This window comes from Ranitomeya variabilis, chromosome 4, assembly GCF_051348905.1.
Source record: "Ranitomeya variabilis isolate aRanVar5 chromosome 4, aRanVar5.hap1, whole genome shotgun sequence".
Classification (NCBI taxonomy): Eukaryota; Metazoa; Chordata; class Amphibia; order Anura; family Dendrobatidae; genus Ranitomeya; species Ranitomeya variabilis.
The window spans coordinates 732,904,939-732,927,422 of NC_135235.1; the positions used below are offsets into that span (position 1 = coordinate 732,904,939).

At 43.0% G+C, this 22,484-nt stretch overlaps 1 protein-coding gene across 1 annotated transcript in view; it reads left to right on the forward strand.

The window, feature by feature from the left end:
* LOC143768255 (uncharacterized) overlaps positions 1-22,211 on the forward strand; it is a 73,643-nt gene extending 51,432 nt beyond the window's left edge. The window contains exons 12-13 of the mRNA XM_077256948.1: positions 14,507-16,527; positions 16,979-22,211. Of these exons, the coding sequence (XP_077113063.1) occupies positions 14,507-16,527; positions 16,979-17,728 (2,771 nt within the window). The 3' untranslated portion in view covers positions 17,729-22,211. The remainder of the gene's footprint in view (positions 1-14,506; positions 16,528-16,978) is intronic.
* Positions 22,212-22,484: the final 273 nt, after the last annotated feature.

The window sequence follows — 22,484 nt, forward strand, 5'->3', positions numbered from 1 at the left end:
CATCTCTGCCCCTGTGTCCAGCATCTCTGCCCCCTGTGTCCAGCATTCTGCCCCCTGTGTCCAGCATTCTGCCCCCTGTGTCCAGCATTCTGCCCCCTGTGTCCAGCATTCTGCCCCCTGTGTCCAGCATTCTGCCCCCTGTGTCCAGCATTCTGCCCCCTGTGTCCAGCATTCTGCCCCATGTGTCCAGCATTCTGCCCCCTGTGTCCAGCATTCTGCCCCCTGTGTCCAGCATTCTGCCCCCTGTGTCCAGCATTCTGCCCCCTGTGTCCAGCATTCTGCCCCCTGTGTCCAGCATTCTGCCCCCTGTGTCCAGCATTCTGCCCCCTGTGTCCAGCATTCTGCCCCCTGTGTCCAGCATTCTGCCCCCTGTGTCCAGCATTCTGCCCCCTGTGTAAAGCATTCTGCCCCCTGTGTAAAGCATTCTGCCCCCTGTGTAAAGCATTCTGCCCCCTGTGTCCAGCATTCTGCCCCTGTGTCCAGCATCTCTGCCCCTGTGTCCAGCGTTCTGCCCCAGCGTGTCCAGCGTTCTGCCCCGGGCCCCAGCGTGTCCAGCGTTCTGCCCCGGGCCCCACCCCCCTGGGATCGCCGCTCTCAAAAAAAACCAAAAACGAGTTCTTACCTTGCCATGCTCCTGCGGCGGGGAACCTCAGTTCCTCCACGCAGGTGAAGGACGCACTCGCCGGCGGCTGACAATGACGTCAGACGCCGGCGAAGTGCGACTGCGCACTGCGGCCGCTCAAGTCAGCTGCCAGCCTCCGACTGGCTGGCGGCGGCTGTTAACTATTGACGTGCGGGCACGGGCCCCCACATCAATAGTGTCCCGCAGGCCTGCAGCGCCGGCAGGGGGGGGCCGGTGAGCAGATTAGACGGGGCCCGATGCGGGCCCCCTCTGCTCACCGGGCCCCATACGCCAGTCATGGCTGTCATGCCCTGATGGCGGCCCTGATTGTATGGGGCATATTTTCTATGAAGCATCTTATGGGGCCCATCATGAACTTTATGTAGCATTATATGGGGCATATTTTATTATGGAGCATCTTATGGGGCCCATCATGAACTCTATGGAGCATTATATGGGGCTCCTGATTCAATATGGATATTCAAAAACACAACCTACTGATGTCTCAATTAATTTTACTTTTATTAGTATCTATTTTTATTTTTGAAATTTACCGGTAGCTGCTGCATTTCCTACCCTAGGCTTATACTCGTGTCATTAAGTTTTCCCAGTTTTTTGTGGCAAAATTAGGGGTCTCTGCTTATACTCGGGTCGGCTTATACTCGAGTATATACGGTAGTCATTTTGTTACAAATGGAAAGGGAGTGAGAATGATGTTCTTAGGTATCTGGAGTCCTGGCGGAGGTGTGAATTGTATCCATGTAGTGAGTCGTAAATCCAGGAGTTAAATTGAGTTCTAGTGTCAAAGAATTGAACATCTTCATTAGTTTGAATTATGATATTTTTCTTTCTCTGTCATCCTTAAAATGACCTTTTAGTATTAAGACTTTTAAGTCTGTCATACAATGTCTAGTTCCAGAGAAATGTTTTCCCACAGGTGTGTCCACAATATGAGCCAAGCACAGGAGAAATGCATGTTCTATCAAAGGGACTAACATTCTGTCCTACAAAACAGCTTGATAGGGCTCAGTTCTGTAGCGATATCAAGGAATTCTTCCACAGATTTCTACTCAAAGAATTCTTTCATAACAGATATCATATCACAAGACAATGTGAACGACACAGCAAAAAAGAAAGAGGACAAGCTGGACCCCGGAACCTGGCCACAACCAAACTCTGGATCACTACATTGACTGTTTCCGTAAAAAAGTTATATCTGACATTTTGGACAGACACCATAAAGTGCCGCAAAATATCACTATGGAGGAAAGAAAAGCCATACAATTTTAAAAGCCAATAACAATATCATCATCAAACCAGCAGACAAAGGAGGAGCTGTAGTTATAATGAACACGACAGATTACATCCAGGAAGCAAACACACAAATTTTGGATATAAAATGCTACACTCCACTTCAGGGAGATCCGACCAAAAATACATAGAGGAACTAACACATGTCATCAATGGATCTGATTCTACTTCATCCTCAACGCTGGAACTTACACCAGACAATTCCCAAACAGGTACCTTCTACATGTTGCCTAAAATACATAAAGAAGGTAATCCTAGGAGGCCTATCACCTCTGGTATTGGGACTTTAACTGAGAATATCTCAGGCTAGGTGGAGAACATTCTGAAACCCTTAGTGAAGTGCACACCCAGCTATATCCAGGACATCACGGATACTCTTTGCAAATTGTCAGCGCTGGGCCCACTTCCAGAGGACACGATACTAGCCACCATGGATGTAGAGTCTCTCTATTCCAACATTCCTCATGAGGATGGAATTGCAGCATGGAAATATTTCCTTCAAATGAACAATCTAGCCACAGAATCAGCACTGTGGCAAGATCAGGTTTGTGCTTCATCACAACTATTTTTCTTTTGGGAACAATTTATACGAACAGTGTATGGGCAGGGCCATGGGAAGCAAAATGTCTGCACAATATGCTATCTTATTTATGGCGAAACTGGAGTAAGAATTTTTGTCATCTTGCTCTATTAAACCTCTTGCATACTTCCGCTACATTGATGATCTGCTAATAATCTGGACAGGCTCAAAAGATAATCTACTAACCTTCCACAATAACTTCAACAAGTACCACCCAACCATCAAGCTTACCCTCAACTTTTGAAAGATCCAAATACATTTTCTGGACATGACCATATACATCAAGGACAACGCCATACAAACCTCAATTTACCATAAGCCCACAGGACGTCCGGCATATCTTAGATGGGACAGCTTTCATTCAAGACACACCAAAAAATCCATCATCTACAGTCAAGCTCTGAGATATATTCGGATCTGTTCAGACAGTAAAGAAAGGGAACTACAGCTGCTATCACTGAGGAACACATTCCTACAAGAAGGATACCATCCACTGGTAATAGATTAACAGATCCACAGGGCTACAAGGGTCCCAAGAAATAGCCACATGGATTACACACTGAGGGAGGACAACAACAGGGTGCCTCTTGTGGTCACATACAACCCCCACATGAGCATCCTAAGGGAAATTGGTGCTGATCTCCATCCCATATTCCAGAGACCACAAACTGAAAGACATATTCCCAGAACTTCCACTTCTCTCCTATAAATGGCCCCCTAACTTAAGGAATCTCCTTGTCAGAAGTGTCCTCTCATCACCATCAGTGACGGGCACATTCCCCTGTAACAATAAAAAATGCAAAACGTGTACCCACATATTACCAACAGATATAGTCCGTGTACAAAACACAAATCAGGACTATAAGGTCACGGGTTCCTTCTCATGTACATCCTCCAACGTGGTGTACATGATACAATGTACGAGGTGCCCTGGAAGTATCTATATTGGGGAAACCATGTAAAAACTACCAACTAGGATGAATCTACACAGACACACAATCAGGAATGAAATGGACACGCCTGTGGGAAAACATTTCTCTGGACCTGGACATTGTATGACAGACTTAAAAGTCTTAATACTAAAAGGTTATATTAAGGGTACGTTCACACAGGACTTTTTTGCTGCTTTTTTTTATGCTAATTTAGGTGCGTTATTTTGGTGCGTATTTGGTGCGTTTTTTGGGTACGTTCACACAGGACTTTTTTGCTGCAGATTTTTGCTGCAGATTTTTGCTGCTTTTTTTATGCCAATTTTCGGCTGCTAGGACACCTCACAATGGCTCTTCACACCTGACAATGGCTCTTCACACCTTACTACCAGGAACTCCCTCACAATAGATCACAATCAGGACACCTCACAATGGCTCTTCACACCTCACTAACCACACCCCTAAGCTCTTGGCTGTGAGATCCCTTCCTGCTGGCCATGATTTTCTGCACAAAAAACGCAGCAAATAATGCTACATGCGTTTTTTCACCGTTTTTGCAGCGTTTTTTTCATCACCCATTCAAGTCAATGGGTGAAAAAACGCTGCAAAAACGCTGAAAGAAGTGACATGCCCTATGTCCAAAAAAAGCAGCAAAGCAGAAAATACTGATCAAACAAAAAACCAACGTGTGTGCATGAGATTTCTGAAATCTCATAGGCTTTACTGGTACTGTAAAAAGCAGCTGAAAATTAGCATAAAAAAAAGCAGCAAAAAAAAGCAGCAAAAAAGTCCTGTGTGAACGTACCCTTAGGATGACAGAGAAAGAAAAATTTGAGAATTCAAACTAATGAAGATGTTCAATTCTTTGACACTAGGACTCAATTTAACACCTGGATTTATGAGTCACTACATGGACACAATTCACACCTCCACCAGACGGACTCCAGATAACTAAAGGTACCTTCACACGAAACGACTTTGTAACGATATCGCTAGCGATCCGTGACGTTGCAGCGTCCTCGCTAGCGATATCGTTTAGTTTGACACGCAGCAGCGATCAGGATCCTGCTGTGATGTCGCTGGTCGCTGAATAAAGTCCAGAACTTTATTTGGTCGTCCGATCGCCGTGTATCGTTGTGTTTGAAAGCAAAAGCAACGATACCAGCGATATTTTACACTGGTAACCAGGGTAAACATCGGGTTACTAAGCGCAGGGCCGCACTTAGTAACCCAATGTTTACCCTGGTTACCAGCGTAAAAGTAAAAAAAACAAACAGTACATACTCACCTTCGCTTCCCCCAGCGTCCGCTTCCTGACACTTACTGAGCGCCGGCCCTAAAGTGAAAGTGAAAGCACAGCGCTGACGTCACCGCTGTGCTGTTAGGGCCGGAGCTCAGTCAGTGTCAGGAAGCAGATGCTGGGGGACGCGAAGGTGAGTATGTACTGTTTGTTTTTTTTACTTTTACGCTGGTAACCAGGGTAAACATCGGGTTACTAAACGCGGCCCTGCGCTTAGCAACCCGATGTTTACCCTGGTTACCCGGGGACCTCGGCATCGTTGGTCGCTGGAGAGCGGTCTGTGTGACAGCTCCCCAGCGATCAAACAGCGACGCTGCAGCGATCGGCATCGTTGTCGCTATCGCTGCAGCGTCGCTTCGCGTGAAGGTACCTTAAGAACATCATTCCCACTGCCTCTCTGCTTGTAAGAAAATACCTAATTAGATTTCCTTGGTTTATCTTTAGGAGGCATCACACCTCCCACCCCTAACAAATGTCCTCCTGTAGTATTCCTTAAGTGTTGTACTTTTTTCTTATTAACCTATTTGTAATCTTGCCTGAAGAAGGAGCCTCTGTGCTCTGAAAGCTGCAAACATATTATTTTCTGGTTAGCCAATAATGGTATCACTCCTAGAATACTTTTGTCATCATTGGGCAGAAAGTATTCACATCGATTGTACAATAGCAGCAGAGTTTCCCTTTATCCTGTAATTTCAATTTCTTTTAGAACCCACTAACATCAAGGAAGATTGTGATAAACTGCATAAAATCCATTACACCTGTGCCATGATATATCTCTAAGCTGTGGGTGGCTGATGGCTGTAATCTACATTTATTCACCCCTGCAGGGGATGTGTTGGCATGGCTCCAGAACTGGTTTCATGGCTTCACTCCATATTATAAATGACATTATGTTTTTGATCCTAAAGGCCCCGTCTCACATAGCGAGATCGCTAGCGAGTCACAAGTTTTGTGACGCAACAGCGACCTCAGTAGCGATCTCGCTATGTTTGACACGTACCAGCGACCAGGCCCCTGCTGTGAGATCGCTGGTCGTGTCGGAATGGCCTGGACCTTTTTTTGGTCGTTGAGGTCCCGCTGACATCGCTGAATCGGTGTGTGTGACACGGATTCAGCGATGTCTTCACTGGTAACCAGGGTAAACATCGGGTTACTAAGCGCAGGGCCGCGCTTAGTAACCCGATGTTTACCCTGGTTACCATCGTAAATGTAAAAAAACCCAAACACTACATACTCACATTCTGGTGTCCGTCAGGTCCCTTGCCGTCTGCTTCCCACTCTGACTGACTGCCGGCCGGAAAGTGAAAGCACAGCGGTGACGTCACCGCTCTGCTGTTGGGCCGGCGCTCAGTCAGTGCAGGAAGCGGACGCCGGGGGACGTGAAGGTGAGTATGTAGTGTTTGTTATTTTACATTTTACACTGGTAACCAGGGTAAACATCGGGTTACTAAGCGCAGCCCTGCGCTTAGCAACCCGATGTTTACCCTGGTTACCCGGGGACCTCGGCATCGTTGGTCGCTGGAGAGCGGTCTGTGTGACAGCTCTCCAGCGACCACACAGCGACTAAACAGCGACGCTGCAGCGATCAGCATCGTTGTCTGTATTGCTGCAGCGTCGCTGTGTGTGATGGGGCCTTAAGGAATTCAGATCACTGCACAATCTCTCCTGAAATGGGGAGCAATATTACATTCTCTAATCTTCTGGTCAGGACTCATAGTAGCCTCAATGGTCCGCCATAAATTAATGCAACGCCGGTTTAATGTTGAAGTTCTTCCCTCGTACGTACGTTGTTGGGAATGTAACATATAATAAAATTTTTTTTTTTTTTACCTGTTCATACTGTATGATAGTTTAGTTGTGGTGGGATTCATCTGCCTGACTTATGTGAGTCTGTAACTCCATGATAGTCATAAAAAAAAAAGCTCTCCGTCACCTCTTCCAAATGCTTAACCCCTTCCCGACCTGTGACACAGCATATGCGTCATGAAAGTCGGTGCCAATCCGACCTGTGACGCATATGCTGTGTCACAGAATGCTCGCGTTCCTGCAGGCCGGGTGAAAGGGTTAACTCCAATTTCACGCAACCTACAGGAACAGGGGGAGTGGTACTTCAGCACGGGGGGTGGCTTTGCCCCCCCCCCCCGTGGCTATGATTGCTCTGATTGGCTGTTTCACTTTCAACAGCCAATCAGAGCAATTTGTAATATTTCACCAATGAAACTTGGTGAAATATTACAATCCAGCCATGGCCGATGCTGCAATATTGGCCACGGCTGGAGACCCCGATCTGATCCTGCCACCGACTGACAGAGGCGATCTGCCGCCGCCGTCAGTCTTTCCTACCCCTCCTTTATGTTCTCCGCGCCATCCTCTCCACTCCGCCCCCCTGTCCTGTCCGGTGCCACCCCTGCTCTCCGATCCCACCCCGGTAACTACAGAATCCCTCGCGGTGTCTGTCCGGCTTGTAGCTTGGGCGCCACCATCTTCCAAAATGGCGGGCGCAGTGCGCCCGACGAATCGGCCGGCAGGTTCGTTCATTCACTTTGATCACTGTGATAGGTTTTATTACAGTGATCAAAATAAAAAAAATTGTAAATAGCCCCCCCCCCTTTATCACCCCCATAGGTAGAGAGCAGCATAAAATAAAGAAAATATATTTATTTTTCCACTAGGGTTAGGGTTAGGGTTAGAACTAGGGTTAGGGTTAGGGTTGCAATTAGGGTTAGGGTTAGAATCAGGGTTAGGGTTGGAATTAGGGTATGTGCACACGGTGCAGATTTGGCTGCGGATCCGCAGCGGATTGGCAGATTCGCAGCAGTTTTCCATGCATTGTACAGTACCATGTAAACCTATAGAAAACCAAATCCGCTGTGCCCATGGTGCGGAAAATACCACGCGGAATCGCTGAGTTGTATTTTCCGCAGCATGTCAATTCTTTTGTGGATTTCGCAGCGTTTTACACCTGCTCCTCAATAGGAATCTGCAGGTGTAAAACCGCAGGAAATCCGCAGGTAAAATGCAGTGTGTTTTACCTGCGGATTTTTCAAAAACTGTGCAGAAAATTCTGCACACCAATCCGCAACGTGGGCACATAGCCTTAGGGTTAGGGTTGGAATTAGGGTTAAGATTAGGGTTAGGGGTGTGTTGGGGTTAGGGTTGTGATTAGGGTTAGGGTTGGGATTAGGGTTAGGGGTGTGTTGGGGTTAGTGTTGGAGTTAGAATTGAGGGGTTTCCACTGTTTAGGCACATCAGGGGGTCCCAAACACGACATGGCGCCACCACTGATTCCAGTCAATCTTGCATTCAAAAAGTCAAATGGTGCTCCCTCCCTTCCGAGCCCCGACGTGTGCCCAAACAGTGGTTTACCCAAACATATGGGGCATAAGCATACTCAGGAAAAATTGCAGAACAACGTTGGGGGTCTAATTTCTCCTGTTACTCTTGTGAAAATAAAAAATTGGGGGCTAAAAATTTATTTTTGTGGGGGAAAAAAATGATTTTTCATTTTCACGGCTCTACGTTATAAAATTCTGTGAAGCACCTGGGAGTTCAAAGTGCTCACCACACATTTAGATAAGTTCCTTGGGGGTCTAGTTTACAAAATGGGGTCACTTGTGGGGGGTTTCTACTGTTTAGGCACATCAGGGGCTCTGTAAACGCAACGTGACACCCGCAGACCATTCCATCAAAGTCTGCATTTCAAAATGTCACTACTTCCCTTCCGAGCCCCGACGTGTTCCCAAACAGTGGTTTACCCCCACATATGGGGTATCTTCGTACTCAGGACAAACTGGACAACAACTTTTGGGGTCCAATTTCTCCTATTACCCTTGAGAAAATAAAAAAATTGCAAACTAAAAATCATTTTTGAGGAAAAAAAAAAGATTTTTTATTTTCACGGCTCTGCGTTATAAACTTCTGTGAAGCACTTGGGGGTAAATAGTACTCACCACACATCTTGATTAGTTCCTTGGGAGGTCTAGTTTCCAAAATGGGGTCACTTGTGGGGGAGCTCCAATGTTTAGGCACACAGGGGCTCTCCAAACGTGACATGGTGTCCGCTAACGATTGGAGCTAATTTTTCATTCAAAAAGTCAAATGGCGCTCCTTCCCTTCCGAGCCTTGCCGTGCATCCAAACAGTGGTTTACCCCCACATATCAGGTATTGGTGTACTCAGGAAAATTTGCCCAACAAAGTCTAGGATCTATTTTATTCTGTTGTCCATATGAAAATGAAAACATTGAGGCTAAAAGAAAATTTTTGCAAAAAAAAAGTACTTTTTCATTTTTACAGTCCAATTTGTGAAGCTTCTGGGGGGTTCAAAGTGCTCACTATGCATCTAGATAAGCTCCTTGGAGGGTCTAGTTTCCAAAATGGCGTCACTTGTGGGGGAGATCCAATGTTTAGGCACACAGGGGCTCTCCAAACGAGACATGGTGTCCTCTAAAGATTGGAGCCAATTTTTCATTTAAAAAATCAAATAGCACTCCTTCCCTTCTGAACCCTGCTGTGTGCCCAAACAGTGGTTTCCCCTCCACATATGGGGTATCAGCGTACTCAGGACAAATTGGACAACAACTTTTGTGGTCCACTTTCTCCTTTTACCCTTGGGAAAATAAAAAAAATTGTTACTAAAAGATAATTTTTGTGACTAAAAAGTTAATTGTTAATTTTTTCCTTCCATGTTGCTTCTGCTGCTGTGAAACACCTGAAGGGTTAATAAACTTCTTGAATGTAGTTTTGAGCACCTTGAGGGGTGCAGTTTTTAGAATGGTGTCACTTTTGGGGATTTTCAGCCATACAGACCCATCAAACTGACTTCAACTGTGAAGTGATCCCTAAAAAAAAAAAAAAAAAATGGTTTTGTAAATTTTATTGTAAAAATGAGAAATCGCTGGTCAAATTTTAACCCTTATAACTTCCTAGCAAAAAAAAACTTGTTTCCAAAATTATGCTGATGTAAAGTAGACATGTGAGAAATGTTATTTGTTAACTATGTTGTGTTACATAACTCTGGTTTAACAGAATAAAAATTCAAAATTTGAAAATTGCGAAATTTTCAAAATTTTCCCTAAATTTCACAAATAAACGCAAAAAATATCGACCTAAATTTACTACTTACATGAAGCCCACTATGTCATGAAAAAACATTCTCAGAATCGCTAGGATCCGTTGAAGCGTTCCTGAGTTATTACCTCATAAAGGGACAGTGGTCAGAATTGCAAAAAATGGCCAGGTCATTAAGGTCAAAATAGGCTGGGTCATGAAGGGGTTAAGATCTAAATTTAAAGTGAACCTGTCAGCAGGATTGTGCACAGTAACCTACACATAGTGTCAGGTCAGCGCCGTTATACTGGTTAAATTGATACCTGGTGATGAAATCCGTCTTGTGGTTGTTGTTTAATGTTTTTTTGCAGTTTTCAGTTAATGAGATTCTCGTGCTCTTGGGCGGCGCTGTGGGCGGGTCTTTATGTGGTGCTCTGCTTTCATATTCATCTGTATTGGCTTATGACAGGTCACTGATCCTTCAGTGACCTGCCCCCCATTTTTTCATAATGCATATAATGTTAGTATTATTGTTGATCATGCCTATAATATTGTGGCTATTGCGAGGCTTAGACATTTTTTTTACATCCAACAAAATGACACCGATGGAGCAAGTCCAGTTGCATCTTTCTCTTACTTATAGATGCTATTGCACAGGCGCCGCCATTGCCGGTGACATTTTGGTGTATGTAATTTATTTTTTAAGCATCACAATAGCCACAATATTATAGGCATTATCAACAATAATATCAACGCTATTATATGCATTATGTAAAAATGGGCCAGGTCACTGAGGGATCAGTGACCTGTCATAAGCCAATACAGATGCATATGTAATCAGAGCACCACATAAAGACCCGCCCCCAGACCCACCTCAGAGCACAAGAATCTCATTAACTGAAAACTACAAATACAGATTAAACAATAACCACAAGACAGATTTCATCACCAGGTATCCATGTAATCAGTATAACGCCACCGACCTGACAGTGTCTGTAGGTTACTGTGCACAATCCTGCTGAGAGGTTCACTTTAAGACACCTCAGCTCTGCACTATTATACACAGTTCTTTTTAAATGTGTAATATTTCTTCTTGATACTCATCTGACAGAAAATATTGGCTCTTACGATACTTTAGATTGTGAAGTCACCGAGCCCCATACTCTAATTACACCAGAGAGGTTTCATCACTAGCTACTCATTTACTACTGATGAAGACTGCTGAGGTTGGTCATTTCAGTAAATGTGTTATTGCCTATAGTCACAGTTTTTGATTACAGAAGTCAGTGTCAAAAATACTCTGATTTAACCTCTTCCTGCAGCCAGTTTTGTGTTCCTAATCAGGCCCCATTTTTCATATCTGACGTATGTCACGTTATGTAGTCATAACTTTGGAGTTAATCACAAAGGATAATAGAAAACAAATGGATCTTACAAATTTTCCAACTTTTACAATACCCTACATACGATTGTACTGTCTGGGCACATGACAGTGTTCAGAAGGGAAGGAGCGCCATGTAGCTATTTGAATGTAGATCTAGCTAGACTAGATTGCAGACACAATGTATTGGGTCACCTGGCAGCTCAAAAGATATCCACCATGGACATGCCTGGCACGATCTTCTCTGCTTTCCATATCCCAAGGATTGCCTTGCTCATTGCCCTTTAACACCCTTGCATGTATCTGGACTTACACTGGGACCCCTAGGCTTGGACTATGGTGTTACCTGCTATTCTGTGGTATTAGATGTCAAGAAGAATAGTCAGGTAGCTGGGTCAGAACCAGAAGGACAGAATCAGAAGACACAAAAGTAGTCAGTAAACGGGCCACGTTCACAACAGGAAGCAAATACACAAGCCACATGGTGAGCACAGAGGACTGAACCAGAGGAGAACAACGCTGTTTCTGGCAGATTCCTGTCATATGCTTTGAGCTTTAGTAGGGTGTGGTACTTTCCAAATGGCTGAAGTAGGGAGCAGATTACTCCACCTGGACAGAAGGAACAGATCCCAGAGGAGATTCGACACACCATATGCAGAAGCCCTAATTGGGGTTGATCGAATAGCTTCGGATAAGTGCTTATCCGAATAGCTATAGTGCTTCCCGAATAGCTGCCTTGGTAACCTGGATACCTGTAGCGCTCCTGATAATAAGCTGTTTGGCGTCGCTGCTGCATGTGTCGTGGCTGTTTGACAGTCACAACACTTGCATAGATAGCCCAAAAATGGGCACGGGCTCTGCTTGTATGAGTTGTGACTGTCACACAGCAACACAACACTGGCAGCTGCAGCGATGAACAGATGATTATCGGGAGCGCTCCATGTAACAAGGTTCCCGAGGCAACTATTCGGTAAGCGCTATAGCTATTAGGATAAGAAGTTATGCAAAGCTATTCGATCAACCCTAACCCTAATATAACTAAATGACAGAAAACCAGAATAGTCGAAATCCCCATGAAGTGATTCCATTTTATAAATTAATTCACTGAGGGTTATCATCTATACACATGTGGTCAAAATTATTGGTACCCCTCGTTTAATGACAGAAAAACACACAATGGTCACAGAAATAACTTGACTCTAAGGGTACTGTCACACTCTGCAACTTTCCAACGATCACGACCAGTGATACGACCTGGCCGTGATCGTTGGAAAGTCGTTGTGTGGTCGCTGGAGAGCTGTCACGCAGACCGCTCTCCAGCGATCAACGATGCCGAAGGCCCCGGGTAACCAGGGTAAACATCGGGTTACTAAGCGCAGGGCCGCGCTTAGTAACCCGATGTTTACCGTGGTTACCAGCGTAAAAGTAAAAAAAAAAAAATCAGTACATACTCACATTCCGGTGTCCTTCAGGTCCCTTGCCGCCTGCTTCCCGCACTGACTGAGTGCCGCCGTAAAGTGAAAGCAGATCACAGCGGTGACGTCACCGCTGTGCTCTGTACTGCCTTACGGTCGTCAGTCAGTCAGTGCGGGAAGCAGACGGCAAGGGACCTGAAGGACACTGGAATGTGAGTATGTACTGTTTTTTTTTTTTTACTTTTACGCTGGTAACCAGGGTAAACATCGGGTTACTAAGCGCGGCCCTGCGCTTAGTAACCCGATGTTTACCCTGGTTACAAGCGAACGCATCGCTGGATCGCTGTCACACACAACGATCCAGCGATGACAGCGGGAGATCCAGCGACGAAATAAAGTTCCAAACGATCTGCTACGACGTACGATTCTCAGCAGGGTCCCTGATCGCTGCTGCGTGTCAGACACAGCGATATCGTATGGATATCGCTGGAACGTCACAGATCGTACCGTTGTAGCGATCAAAGTGCCACTGTGAGACAGTACCCTAACAATAGTAACAATAAATAAAAAAAGATTGTAGACGCCTGTGATGCTAATTAGTGGACAGTGACACACCTTGATTTAACATGTCCCTTTTGTCACATATTCAGGGGTATCATCATTTCTGTCCATGCCTATTTCATAAGTTTTATTTTTTTTTATTCTGTGGAAGCATGGTTAAAAAGCAATGTCTGATGTTCATTTTCATAGATTATTTATTATTACTTTTGTCAGATTCAAGTTATTTTTTGACTGTTGTGGGATTTTCTGTCATTAAACGAGGTGTAACAACAATTTTGAACATGTGTGTAGTCTGTTTTTCCATTTACAAATGATGGACCTGAGTGAGGGCTTGTTTTTTGTGAGATGAGAATTGATATTATTTTCGCCTACATAACATTGATTAGTTTCTTTTTATTCAATATTTGGGAGGCAGAATGAACAAACAGTTGAACACCATGCACTACTGATTCATGTGATCCAGGAAACTAGTCTGATTGCCGTATGTGGAGTCGGGAAGGAATTTTTTTCCCCAATGTGGAGCTTACTCTTTGCCACATGGGTTTTTTTTTGCCTTCCTCTGGATCAACATGTTAGGGCATGTTGGGTTAGGCTATGGGTTGAACTAGATGGACTTAAAGTCTTCCTTCAACAACTATGTAACTATCTATTAATGTTGTCTATTAGACTGTGAACTGTCATTGTCTTGGTAAATAATTACAGTTTTTTTTACATAGCTTGCCATTTTTATGGACAGTTTAAAGGGAATTTGTCACCCCAAAAATGGCCTATAGACTAAGGCCACCGGCATCAGGGGCTTATCTACAGCATTCTGTAATGCTGTAGATGAGCCCCCGATGTAACCTGAAAGATGAGAAATAAAGGTTAGATTATACTCACCCAGGGGCGGTCCCGCTGCGGTCCGGTCCGATGGGCGTCGCGGTTCGGGTCCGGCGCCTCCCATCTTCATAGGATGATGTCCTCTTCTTGTCTTCCTGCCGCGGCTCCGGCGCAGGCGTACTTTGCCCTGTTGAGGGCAGAGCAAAGAACTACAGTGCGCGGGCGCCTCTGACCTTTCCCAGCGCCTGCGCACTGGAGTACTTTGCTCTGCCCTCAATAGGGCACCCAGACCGCGATGCTCATCAAACCGGACCGCAGTGGGACCGCCCCTGGGTGAGTATAATCTAACCTTTATTTCTCATCTTTCAGTTTACATCGAGAGCTTATCTACAGCATTACAGAATGCTGTAGAAAAGCCCCTGATGCCGGTGGCCTTAGTTTATAGGCCATTTTTGGGGTGACCGACTCCCTTTTAAGTAGAAATGTTCAAAAATATAAAATTCAATGATATTTTATTCAAAAATAATTGTTTTTTTCTTAGCAGATGACTGCACCCGGAGATCAGAGGGACAGCTGACATCTTCAATTTTTAAATCGGATGATCTTGAAATCCCACAGGATGCAACTGAATTGAATGCCATGACTTCAGATATACCATCATCCCTTCACAGCAAAGTTCTGTCATCTGATCTTTTGAAACAGGTCCTGTCTCCTGATTTATTACTGACTACAAAGGAAAATGAAAGTCACACAATAAGCATTAAAACACAATCTGCTCCTAAAGAAAAGAAGTCATTTTCACATTCAGAATATGGAAATACCATAAACCAAAGAACCCACACAGCTGTGGTTAAGCACCAGAGAACCCACACAGGGGAGAAGCCATTTTCCTGTTCAGAATGTGGGAAATGTTTTAAACAGAAATCGGCTTTGGTTAAGCACCACAGAACCCACACAGGGGAGAAGCCGTTTTCATGTTCAGAATGTAGCAAATGTTTTAACGAGAAATCAGTTTTGGTTAAGCACCAGAGAACCCACACAGGGGAGAAGCCTTTTTCCTGTTCAGCATGTGGGAAATGTTTTAACCAGAAACACAAGCTTGTTATACATCAAAGAACCCACACAGGTGAGAACGCTTTTTCTTGTTCAGAATGTGGGAAATGTTTTAACCAGAAATCATATTTGCATAAGCACCAGAGAATTCACACAGGGGAGAAGCCTTATTCATGTTCAGAATGTGGGAAATCTTTTAACGAGAAATCAGTTTTGGTTAAGCACCAGAGAACCCACACAGGGGAGAAGCCTTTTTCCTGTTCAGCATGTGGGAAATGTTTTATCGAGAAACAGAAGCTTGTTATACATCAAAGAACCCACACAGGTGAGAACGCTTTTTCCTGTTCAGAATGTGGGAAATGTTTTAACCAGAAATCATATTTGCTTAAGCACAAGAGAATTCACACAGTTGAGAAGCCTTATTCATGTTCAGAATGTGAGAAATGTTTTAACCACAAATATAAACTAGTTACGCACCAGAGAACCCACACAGGGGAGAAGCCTTTTCCCTGTTCAGAATGTGGGAAATGTTTTAACGAGAAATCAGTTTTGGTTAAGCATCAGAGAACCCACACAGGGGAGAAGCCTTTTTCCTGTTCAGAATGTGGGAAATGTTTTAACCAGAAACACAAGCTTGTTATACATCAAGGAACTCACACAGGTGAGAACGCTTTCTCCTGTTCAGAATGTGGGAAATGTTTTAACCAGAAATCATATTTGCTTAAGCACCAGAGAATTCACACAGTTGAGAAGCCTTATTCGTGTTCAGAATGTGAGAAATGTTTTAACCACAAATATAAACTAGTTACACACCAGAGAACCCACACAGGGGAGAAGCCTTTTTCCTGTTCAGAATGTGGGAAGTGTTTTAAACATAAAACTATTTTGTTTAAGCACCAGAGAACTCACACAGGGGAAAATCCATTTTCCTGTTCAGAATGTGGGAAATGTTTTAACCAGAAATCGGCTTTGGTTACGCACCACAGAACCCACACAGGGGAGAAGCCGTTTTCATGTTCAGAATGTGGCAAATGTTTTAACGAGAAATCAGGTTTGGTTAAGCACCAGAGAACCCACACAGGGGAGAAGCCTTTTTCCTGTATAGCATGTGGGAAATGTTTTATCGAGAAACAAAAGCTTGTTATACATCAAAGAACCCACACAAGTGAGAACACTTTTTCCTGTTCAGAATGTGGGAAATGTTTTAACCAGAAATCATATTTGCTTAAGCACCAGAGAATTCACACAGGGGAGAAGCCTTATTCATGTTCAGAATGTGGGAAATGTTTTAACGAGAAATCAGATTTGGTTGTGCACCATAGAACTCACACAGGGGAGAAGCCTTTTTCCTGTTCAGAATGTGGGAAATGTTTTAACCACAAATATAAACTACCGTATTTTCTGGTGTATAAGACGACTGGGCGTATAAGACGACCCCCAACTTTTCCATATAAAATATGGAATTTGGGATATGCCCGCTGTATAAGACTGGGGTCATCTTATAAGCCCAGTCATCTTATACAGCGTGTGGTTCCCAGGGTCTGAAGGAGAGGAGACTCTCCTTCAGGCCCTGGGATCCATATTCATGTTAAAAATAAAGAATAAAAATAAAAAATATGTATATGCTCACCCTTCCGAGAAGCCTGGCTGTCACCGCTGCAAGCGTCTGCCTCCGTTCCTAAGAAATGCAGCCTGAAGGACCTCGATGATGTCACGGTCAGGTGACTGGCCTGTGATTGGTCCGTGACCGCTCATGTGACCAGTCACCTGACCGTGACATCATCAAAGGTCCTTCAGGCTCGCAATTCTTAGGAACGGAGGCAGACGCTGACAGCGGTGAGAGCCAGGCTTCTCGGAGGGGTGAGTATATACATATTTTTTATTTTTATTCTTTATTTTTAACATGAATATGGATCCCAGGGCCTGAAGGAGAGTCTCCTCTCCTTGAGACCCTGGGAATCATCCAGCATCGCTCCCTGCACACGCCGTACCCGGCGTACAAGACGACCCCCGACTTTTGGGACAATTTTTAGGGGTTAAAAAGTCGTCTTGTACGCCGGAAAATACGGTAGTTACACACCAGAGAACCCACACAGGGGAGAAGCCTTTATCCTGTTCAGAATGTGGGAAGTGTTTTAACCAGAAAACAAATTTGTTTAAGCACCAGAGAACTCACACAGGGGTGAAGTATTTTTCCTGCACAGAATGTGGGAAATATTTTAACCATAAATTTATTCTTGTTGCGCACCAGAGAACTCACACAGGGGAGAAACCTTTTTCCTGTTCAGCATGTGGGAAATGTTTTGTGAATAAATCAAATCTTCTTAGTCACCAGAGAACTCACACAGGGGAGAAGCCTTTTTCATGTTCAGAATGTGGGAAATGTTTTAACCACAAACGTAATCTTGTTGTGCACCAGAGAACTCACACAGGGGAGAAGCCTTTTTCCTGTTCAGCATGTGGGAAATGTTTTACACAGAAACCAAACTTTGTTAAGCACCAGAGAGCTCACACAGTGGAGAAACCTTTTTGCTGTTCAGAATGTGGGAAGTGTTTTAAGCATAAATCAGATTTTGTTATGCACCAGAGAACCCACACAGGGGAGAAGCCTTTTTCATGTTCAGAATGTGGGAAATGTTTTAAACAGATATCAGATTTTGTTAGTCACAAAAGAATTCACAGTCGGGAGAAGCCTCTTTCATGTGATTAATGTGGAAAATATTTTGCACAGAAATTAACTCGTAATAAACATCAGAGCAGTCACACAGGGGAGAAGCCTTTTCCATGTTCAGAATGTTGGAAATGTTTTAACCAATAATTGCATTTTCTTAAAGTGGTTGTCCACTATTAAGGCAATCCCTTGTCATTCCTCATGTTTGGCTTTAACCCCTTTCCCACCTTGGACGTATCCATATGTCCCTGTAACCTGGGTCATATTGACATCTCGACAATTTTGCTCTCACACGGCCTGTGCAAACACGATCACCGCTGGGATTCACCTGATTCTGACTGCTGACACCCGACACTCAGTGCCAGGAGTGGTCCCACACCGCTCCTGCGGTACTTTAATCCCCTAAGTGATGTGATCGAGCTCACAGCAGACCGCCTCTTTGCCTTTGGTTCGGAGACCCTGCAACATCTTTGTGGGGTCCTGATCGTTGCCATGGTGACCCAATGTTGTGACGATGACCTGAGCTAGCAAAGTTGCTTTATCATAATCGGCAACTTTGTGTGTCAGAGCAGCGGTGACAGTTTGCATAGCATAGGGATGCTCCTGTATCCCCATGCTATACAAGTGATCAGCCTGGAAAAAATGAAAGTCCCATAGTGGGACAAAGTAAAAAAAAAGTTAAAGAAAGTAAAAAAAAAAAAAAAAAGTTTAGAAAAAATGTAAAAATATAAAAAAAATCAAAAATAAAAAGTAAAAATATATTGTACCCATAAATATTTGAATAAAAAAAAATAAGCAATAAAAGTACACATTTGGTATCGTCGCATCCAGAACAAACACACCTATGAAACTGTCCCACTATTTAACCCCTTTAGTGAAACCATAAAAATTAAATAAAAAACAAGACAAAAAACAATGCTTTGTCATCATACCGTTGAACAGAAAGTGGAATAAAAAGCGATCAAAAAAATAAATATAAATAAACATGGTACCGCTGAAACGTCATCTTGCCTGCAAAAAAGGAGCCATCATACAGATCCATCAGTGGAAAAATAAAAAGGTTATAGCTCTCAGAATAAAGGAATGCAAAAATAATAATTTTTTCAACAGGAAAGATATATATCTTGGTACCGTGTTAGCCAGTAGATAGAATAATATTTAGAATTGAGAGTCCTCAGTGGTTGATACCTTTTAATGGCTAACTGAAAAGATGGTAACAAATTGCAAGCTTTTTTTCTATAAATTGTTTTGTGTGAAAGTGCCAAAACATTAAAAAGATAAAACTGTGATATCGCTGTAATCAAACTGTCTTATCAATTTTACCACATGCGGAGCGACATAACAACAAAATAAGAATCCTGAATTGCTGATTTTTGTTCATTCTTCCTCCCAAAAATCATAATAATAAAAACGTCAACTCGTCTCGCAAAAAACATGCCCTCACATGATATGGTGATGCGCAATAAAAAGCATTTTTTAAGTGTGTGACAGCAGCCAAACAAAAAAACAATATAAATCTGGTATCACTGAACCAAAGAGTAAAGTTGCCTAATCGCTTATACTGCATGAGGAATGATGTAGAATGTAAGTCCGCAAGGACAGGGTCCTCTCCCCTCTGCACCAGTCTGTCATTGTAAATTTGTTTACTGTAAATGTTATCTGTAACCCCTTTTCTCATGTACAGCACCATGGAATTAATGGCGCTATATAAATAAATAATAATAATAATGTAAAAAATAAATAAAACCAATTCTTCACCTGCTGTTTTGTTTGTTCTGTCTCACCAAAGATCGCAGTAAGGCTTGGCTCACATTTATTCTGCGCTGAGCGCTTACACCAATGTAAATCTCTGACGTATGTGATTCAGACTGAATCCCAGCAGAATATTCCCTATAGTGAGTTAGATGGAGACACTGTGGACGCCATAGGACCTGTGAACCGATGGTGTCCATCTTTTTAGGACTGCATAAAAGTGCTGTCGGCCACAGTTTTGTGCATTTCTGAATAGAAGGACAAAGCTGAACAGAGGCCAGACGAAAGTTCAGAATAACTCTGCTGCCTCATTAAAGTGAATGGATCCCGGGGGTTTCATCTGAATCTCGTCCCTTGGAGATTTAGATGGAAGCCCCAGAGTAAGTGCTCAGCGTAGAGCGCTTTATAAATGTAATCCCAAACATTATGTAAAATGTTCCCAATAAAAGCTTCAAATCAATCCACAAAAAAGCAAGTTCCCACTCAGGTCTGTCATCTGTTAACGGAAATATAGGGGGCTTCCACGTTACTGGAAGCACAAAGGCTCTGGAAAAGTGAAATGGCTCCATAACTTTCCAAAGAAATTCAACAAATTCTGCACTCTCAAATACAAATGCCTCCCCTCTCCCTTCTGAACCCCACAGTGTAACTAAACCACATATAATGTCCACATTTGGCATTTCTAAAGCAACAAGAGCCCGCCTAACTAATGGGTGTGTGTCTCCAGAAGCACGAGCTGGGCATAACGTACTGGTGCCTGCAACATACTGATTATAGCAGCATACTGGTCACTACAACGTACTGGTCACTACAACGACAGTTTGCAACTTTGACTAGGCAACATTCATTGCTGCTTGTTTCTGGAAAACACCCATGGAGTCAAAATCGTCACTGCACCTGTAGATAAATTCGAAGAGGTATATTTTCCAAAATGCGGTCACTTGAGGGGGGATTCTGCTCTTCTAGCAATTAGGGGCTCTGTATATGGAGTCCGCAAGCTATTATAGCACAATCTGCGCTCCAGGAGGCAAATAGCGCTCTGTCCCTTCCAAGTCTCTAGTATGGCCAAGCACTACTGTACAGCCACATATGGGGTATTGCCACATTCAATAGAACTTGTTGGACAAATTAAGGTGCCCTTTTTACCCACTTGTGTGAAAATATAAAATCTGGGACTAAAACAAAATTTTGGTGTTAAAAATGTAGTTGTTTTTTCTTCACTGCCCAATGATATAAAAGTATGTGACACACCCGTGGTGTCAACATGATCACTACACCCCTAGATGAATTCATTTAGAGGTGTTTTTTATAAAATGGAGTCATTTATTGGGGGTTCTGGCAACTCAGGGGCTCTCCGAGAGGGTTAAGGCACCCGCAAACCATAACAGTAAAATCTGCACTGTAGTATGCGGTCCTTCACTAATGAGCTTTGCACTGTGCCTCAAAAATATTTCTCAATTTACATGTAGGTTATTGACGCACTCAGGAAAAAATGGACCTCAGTTTGTTTGAAAAAAATTCCTATTAGCCCTTAGAAAAATTTGGAATTTGGGGCTAAAACAAAAAATGTAATTAAAAATTTAATTACTCGTTTCTTCACCGCTCAATGGTATAAAATTCTGTGAGGCACACGTGGTGTCAATATGATTACTGCACGCCTAGATGAATTCATTAAGTGTAGTTTGTAATATGATGGGGGGAGTTCTGTCCTGGCACCTCAATAGTTCTGCCAATGTGACATGGCACTCTCAAACCATTCAGCAAAATCCGAACTCCCATATGGCACCTCTTCCCTTCTGAGCTGTGCACTGTGCCTCAAAAGTAGTATTCTCCCACATTTGGGGTATCCGCATAACCAGGAGAAATTGCACAACAAATTGTATGGTGCAATTTCTCCTGTTTCCCTTATGAAAATGCAAAATTTGAGGCTAAAATAATATTTTTGTGAGGAAAATGTGATTTTTTACGGCTCAATGTTATACACTTCTGTGAAGCCCTCGAGAGTTCAATGTGCTCACCACACATCTAGATCCATTCCCTGAGGGGTCTAGTTTCCAAAATGGCATCTCTTGAGGGGGATTTTCACTGTTTAGGCATATCAAGGGCTCTTCAAACGCGACATGGAATCTGCTAATTCTTTCAGCAAATTTTTCATTCAATTAGTCAAATGGCGCTCCTTCCCTACCAAGCTCTGCGGTGCACCCAAACAGTGGTTTTCCTCCACATATGCGGTATTGTCATGCTCAGTATAAATTGCACAATAAATTTTGGGGTCCATTTTCTTCTTGTAAACCTTGGGTCTAAAGTATTTTTTTTGTGGAAAAAAATGTTAAATGTTCATTTTTTTTTTGTTCATTTTTTTTCCACCTTTAAAAAATTCCTATGAAGGACCTGAAGAATCTGAAGGGTTAATAAACTTTTTGAATGTGGTTTTGAGCAGCTTGAGGGGTGCAGTTTTTAGAATGGTGTGACTTTTGGGTATTTTCTGATGTATAGGCAGCTCAGTCACTTCAAATGTTAGGTGAACCCTAAAAAAATTGTTTTGTAAATTAAAAAAAAAATTTGGGGGGAAAAAGGAGAAATCGCTGGTCAACTTTTAATCTTTATAACTTCCTAGCAAAAAAAATGTTTCAGAAAATTGTGTAAAGTAGACATGTGGGAAACGTTATTTATTAACTATTTTATGTGACATATCTCTCTAATTTTAGGGCATAAAAATTCAAACTTTGAAAATTGTAAAAAATGTTAAACACAAGCTATATAATAAAGTTTTCACTACTATGAATTACAATATGTCATGGAAAAAGTCTTTTTGCCTTATACTATTTGTATATTGTTTTGGAAAATTCAATAAAAATTCTGTTTAAAAATAAAACCTGAAAGTCTCCACTTCAATTGTACCTCAGGCTAGTTTCACATTTGCGTTTAAATCCGCAGCGTTTAAAACGCATCCGCAAGTGGTGGAAAAAACGCATATGAACGCGTACAAACGCGGCGTTTTTTTTGACACATGCGTTGACGCATGCGGTTAAAAAAACGTTGC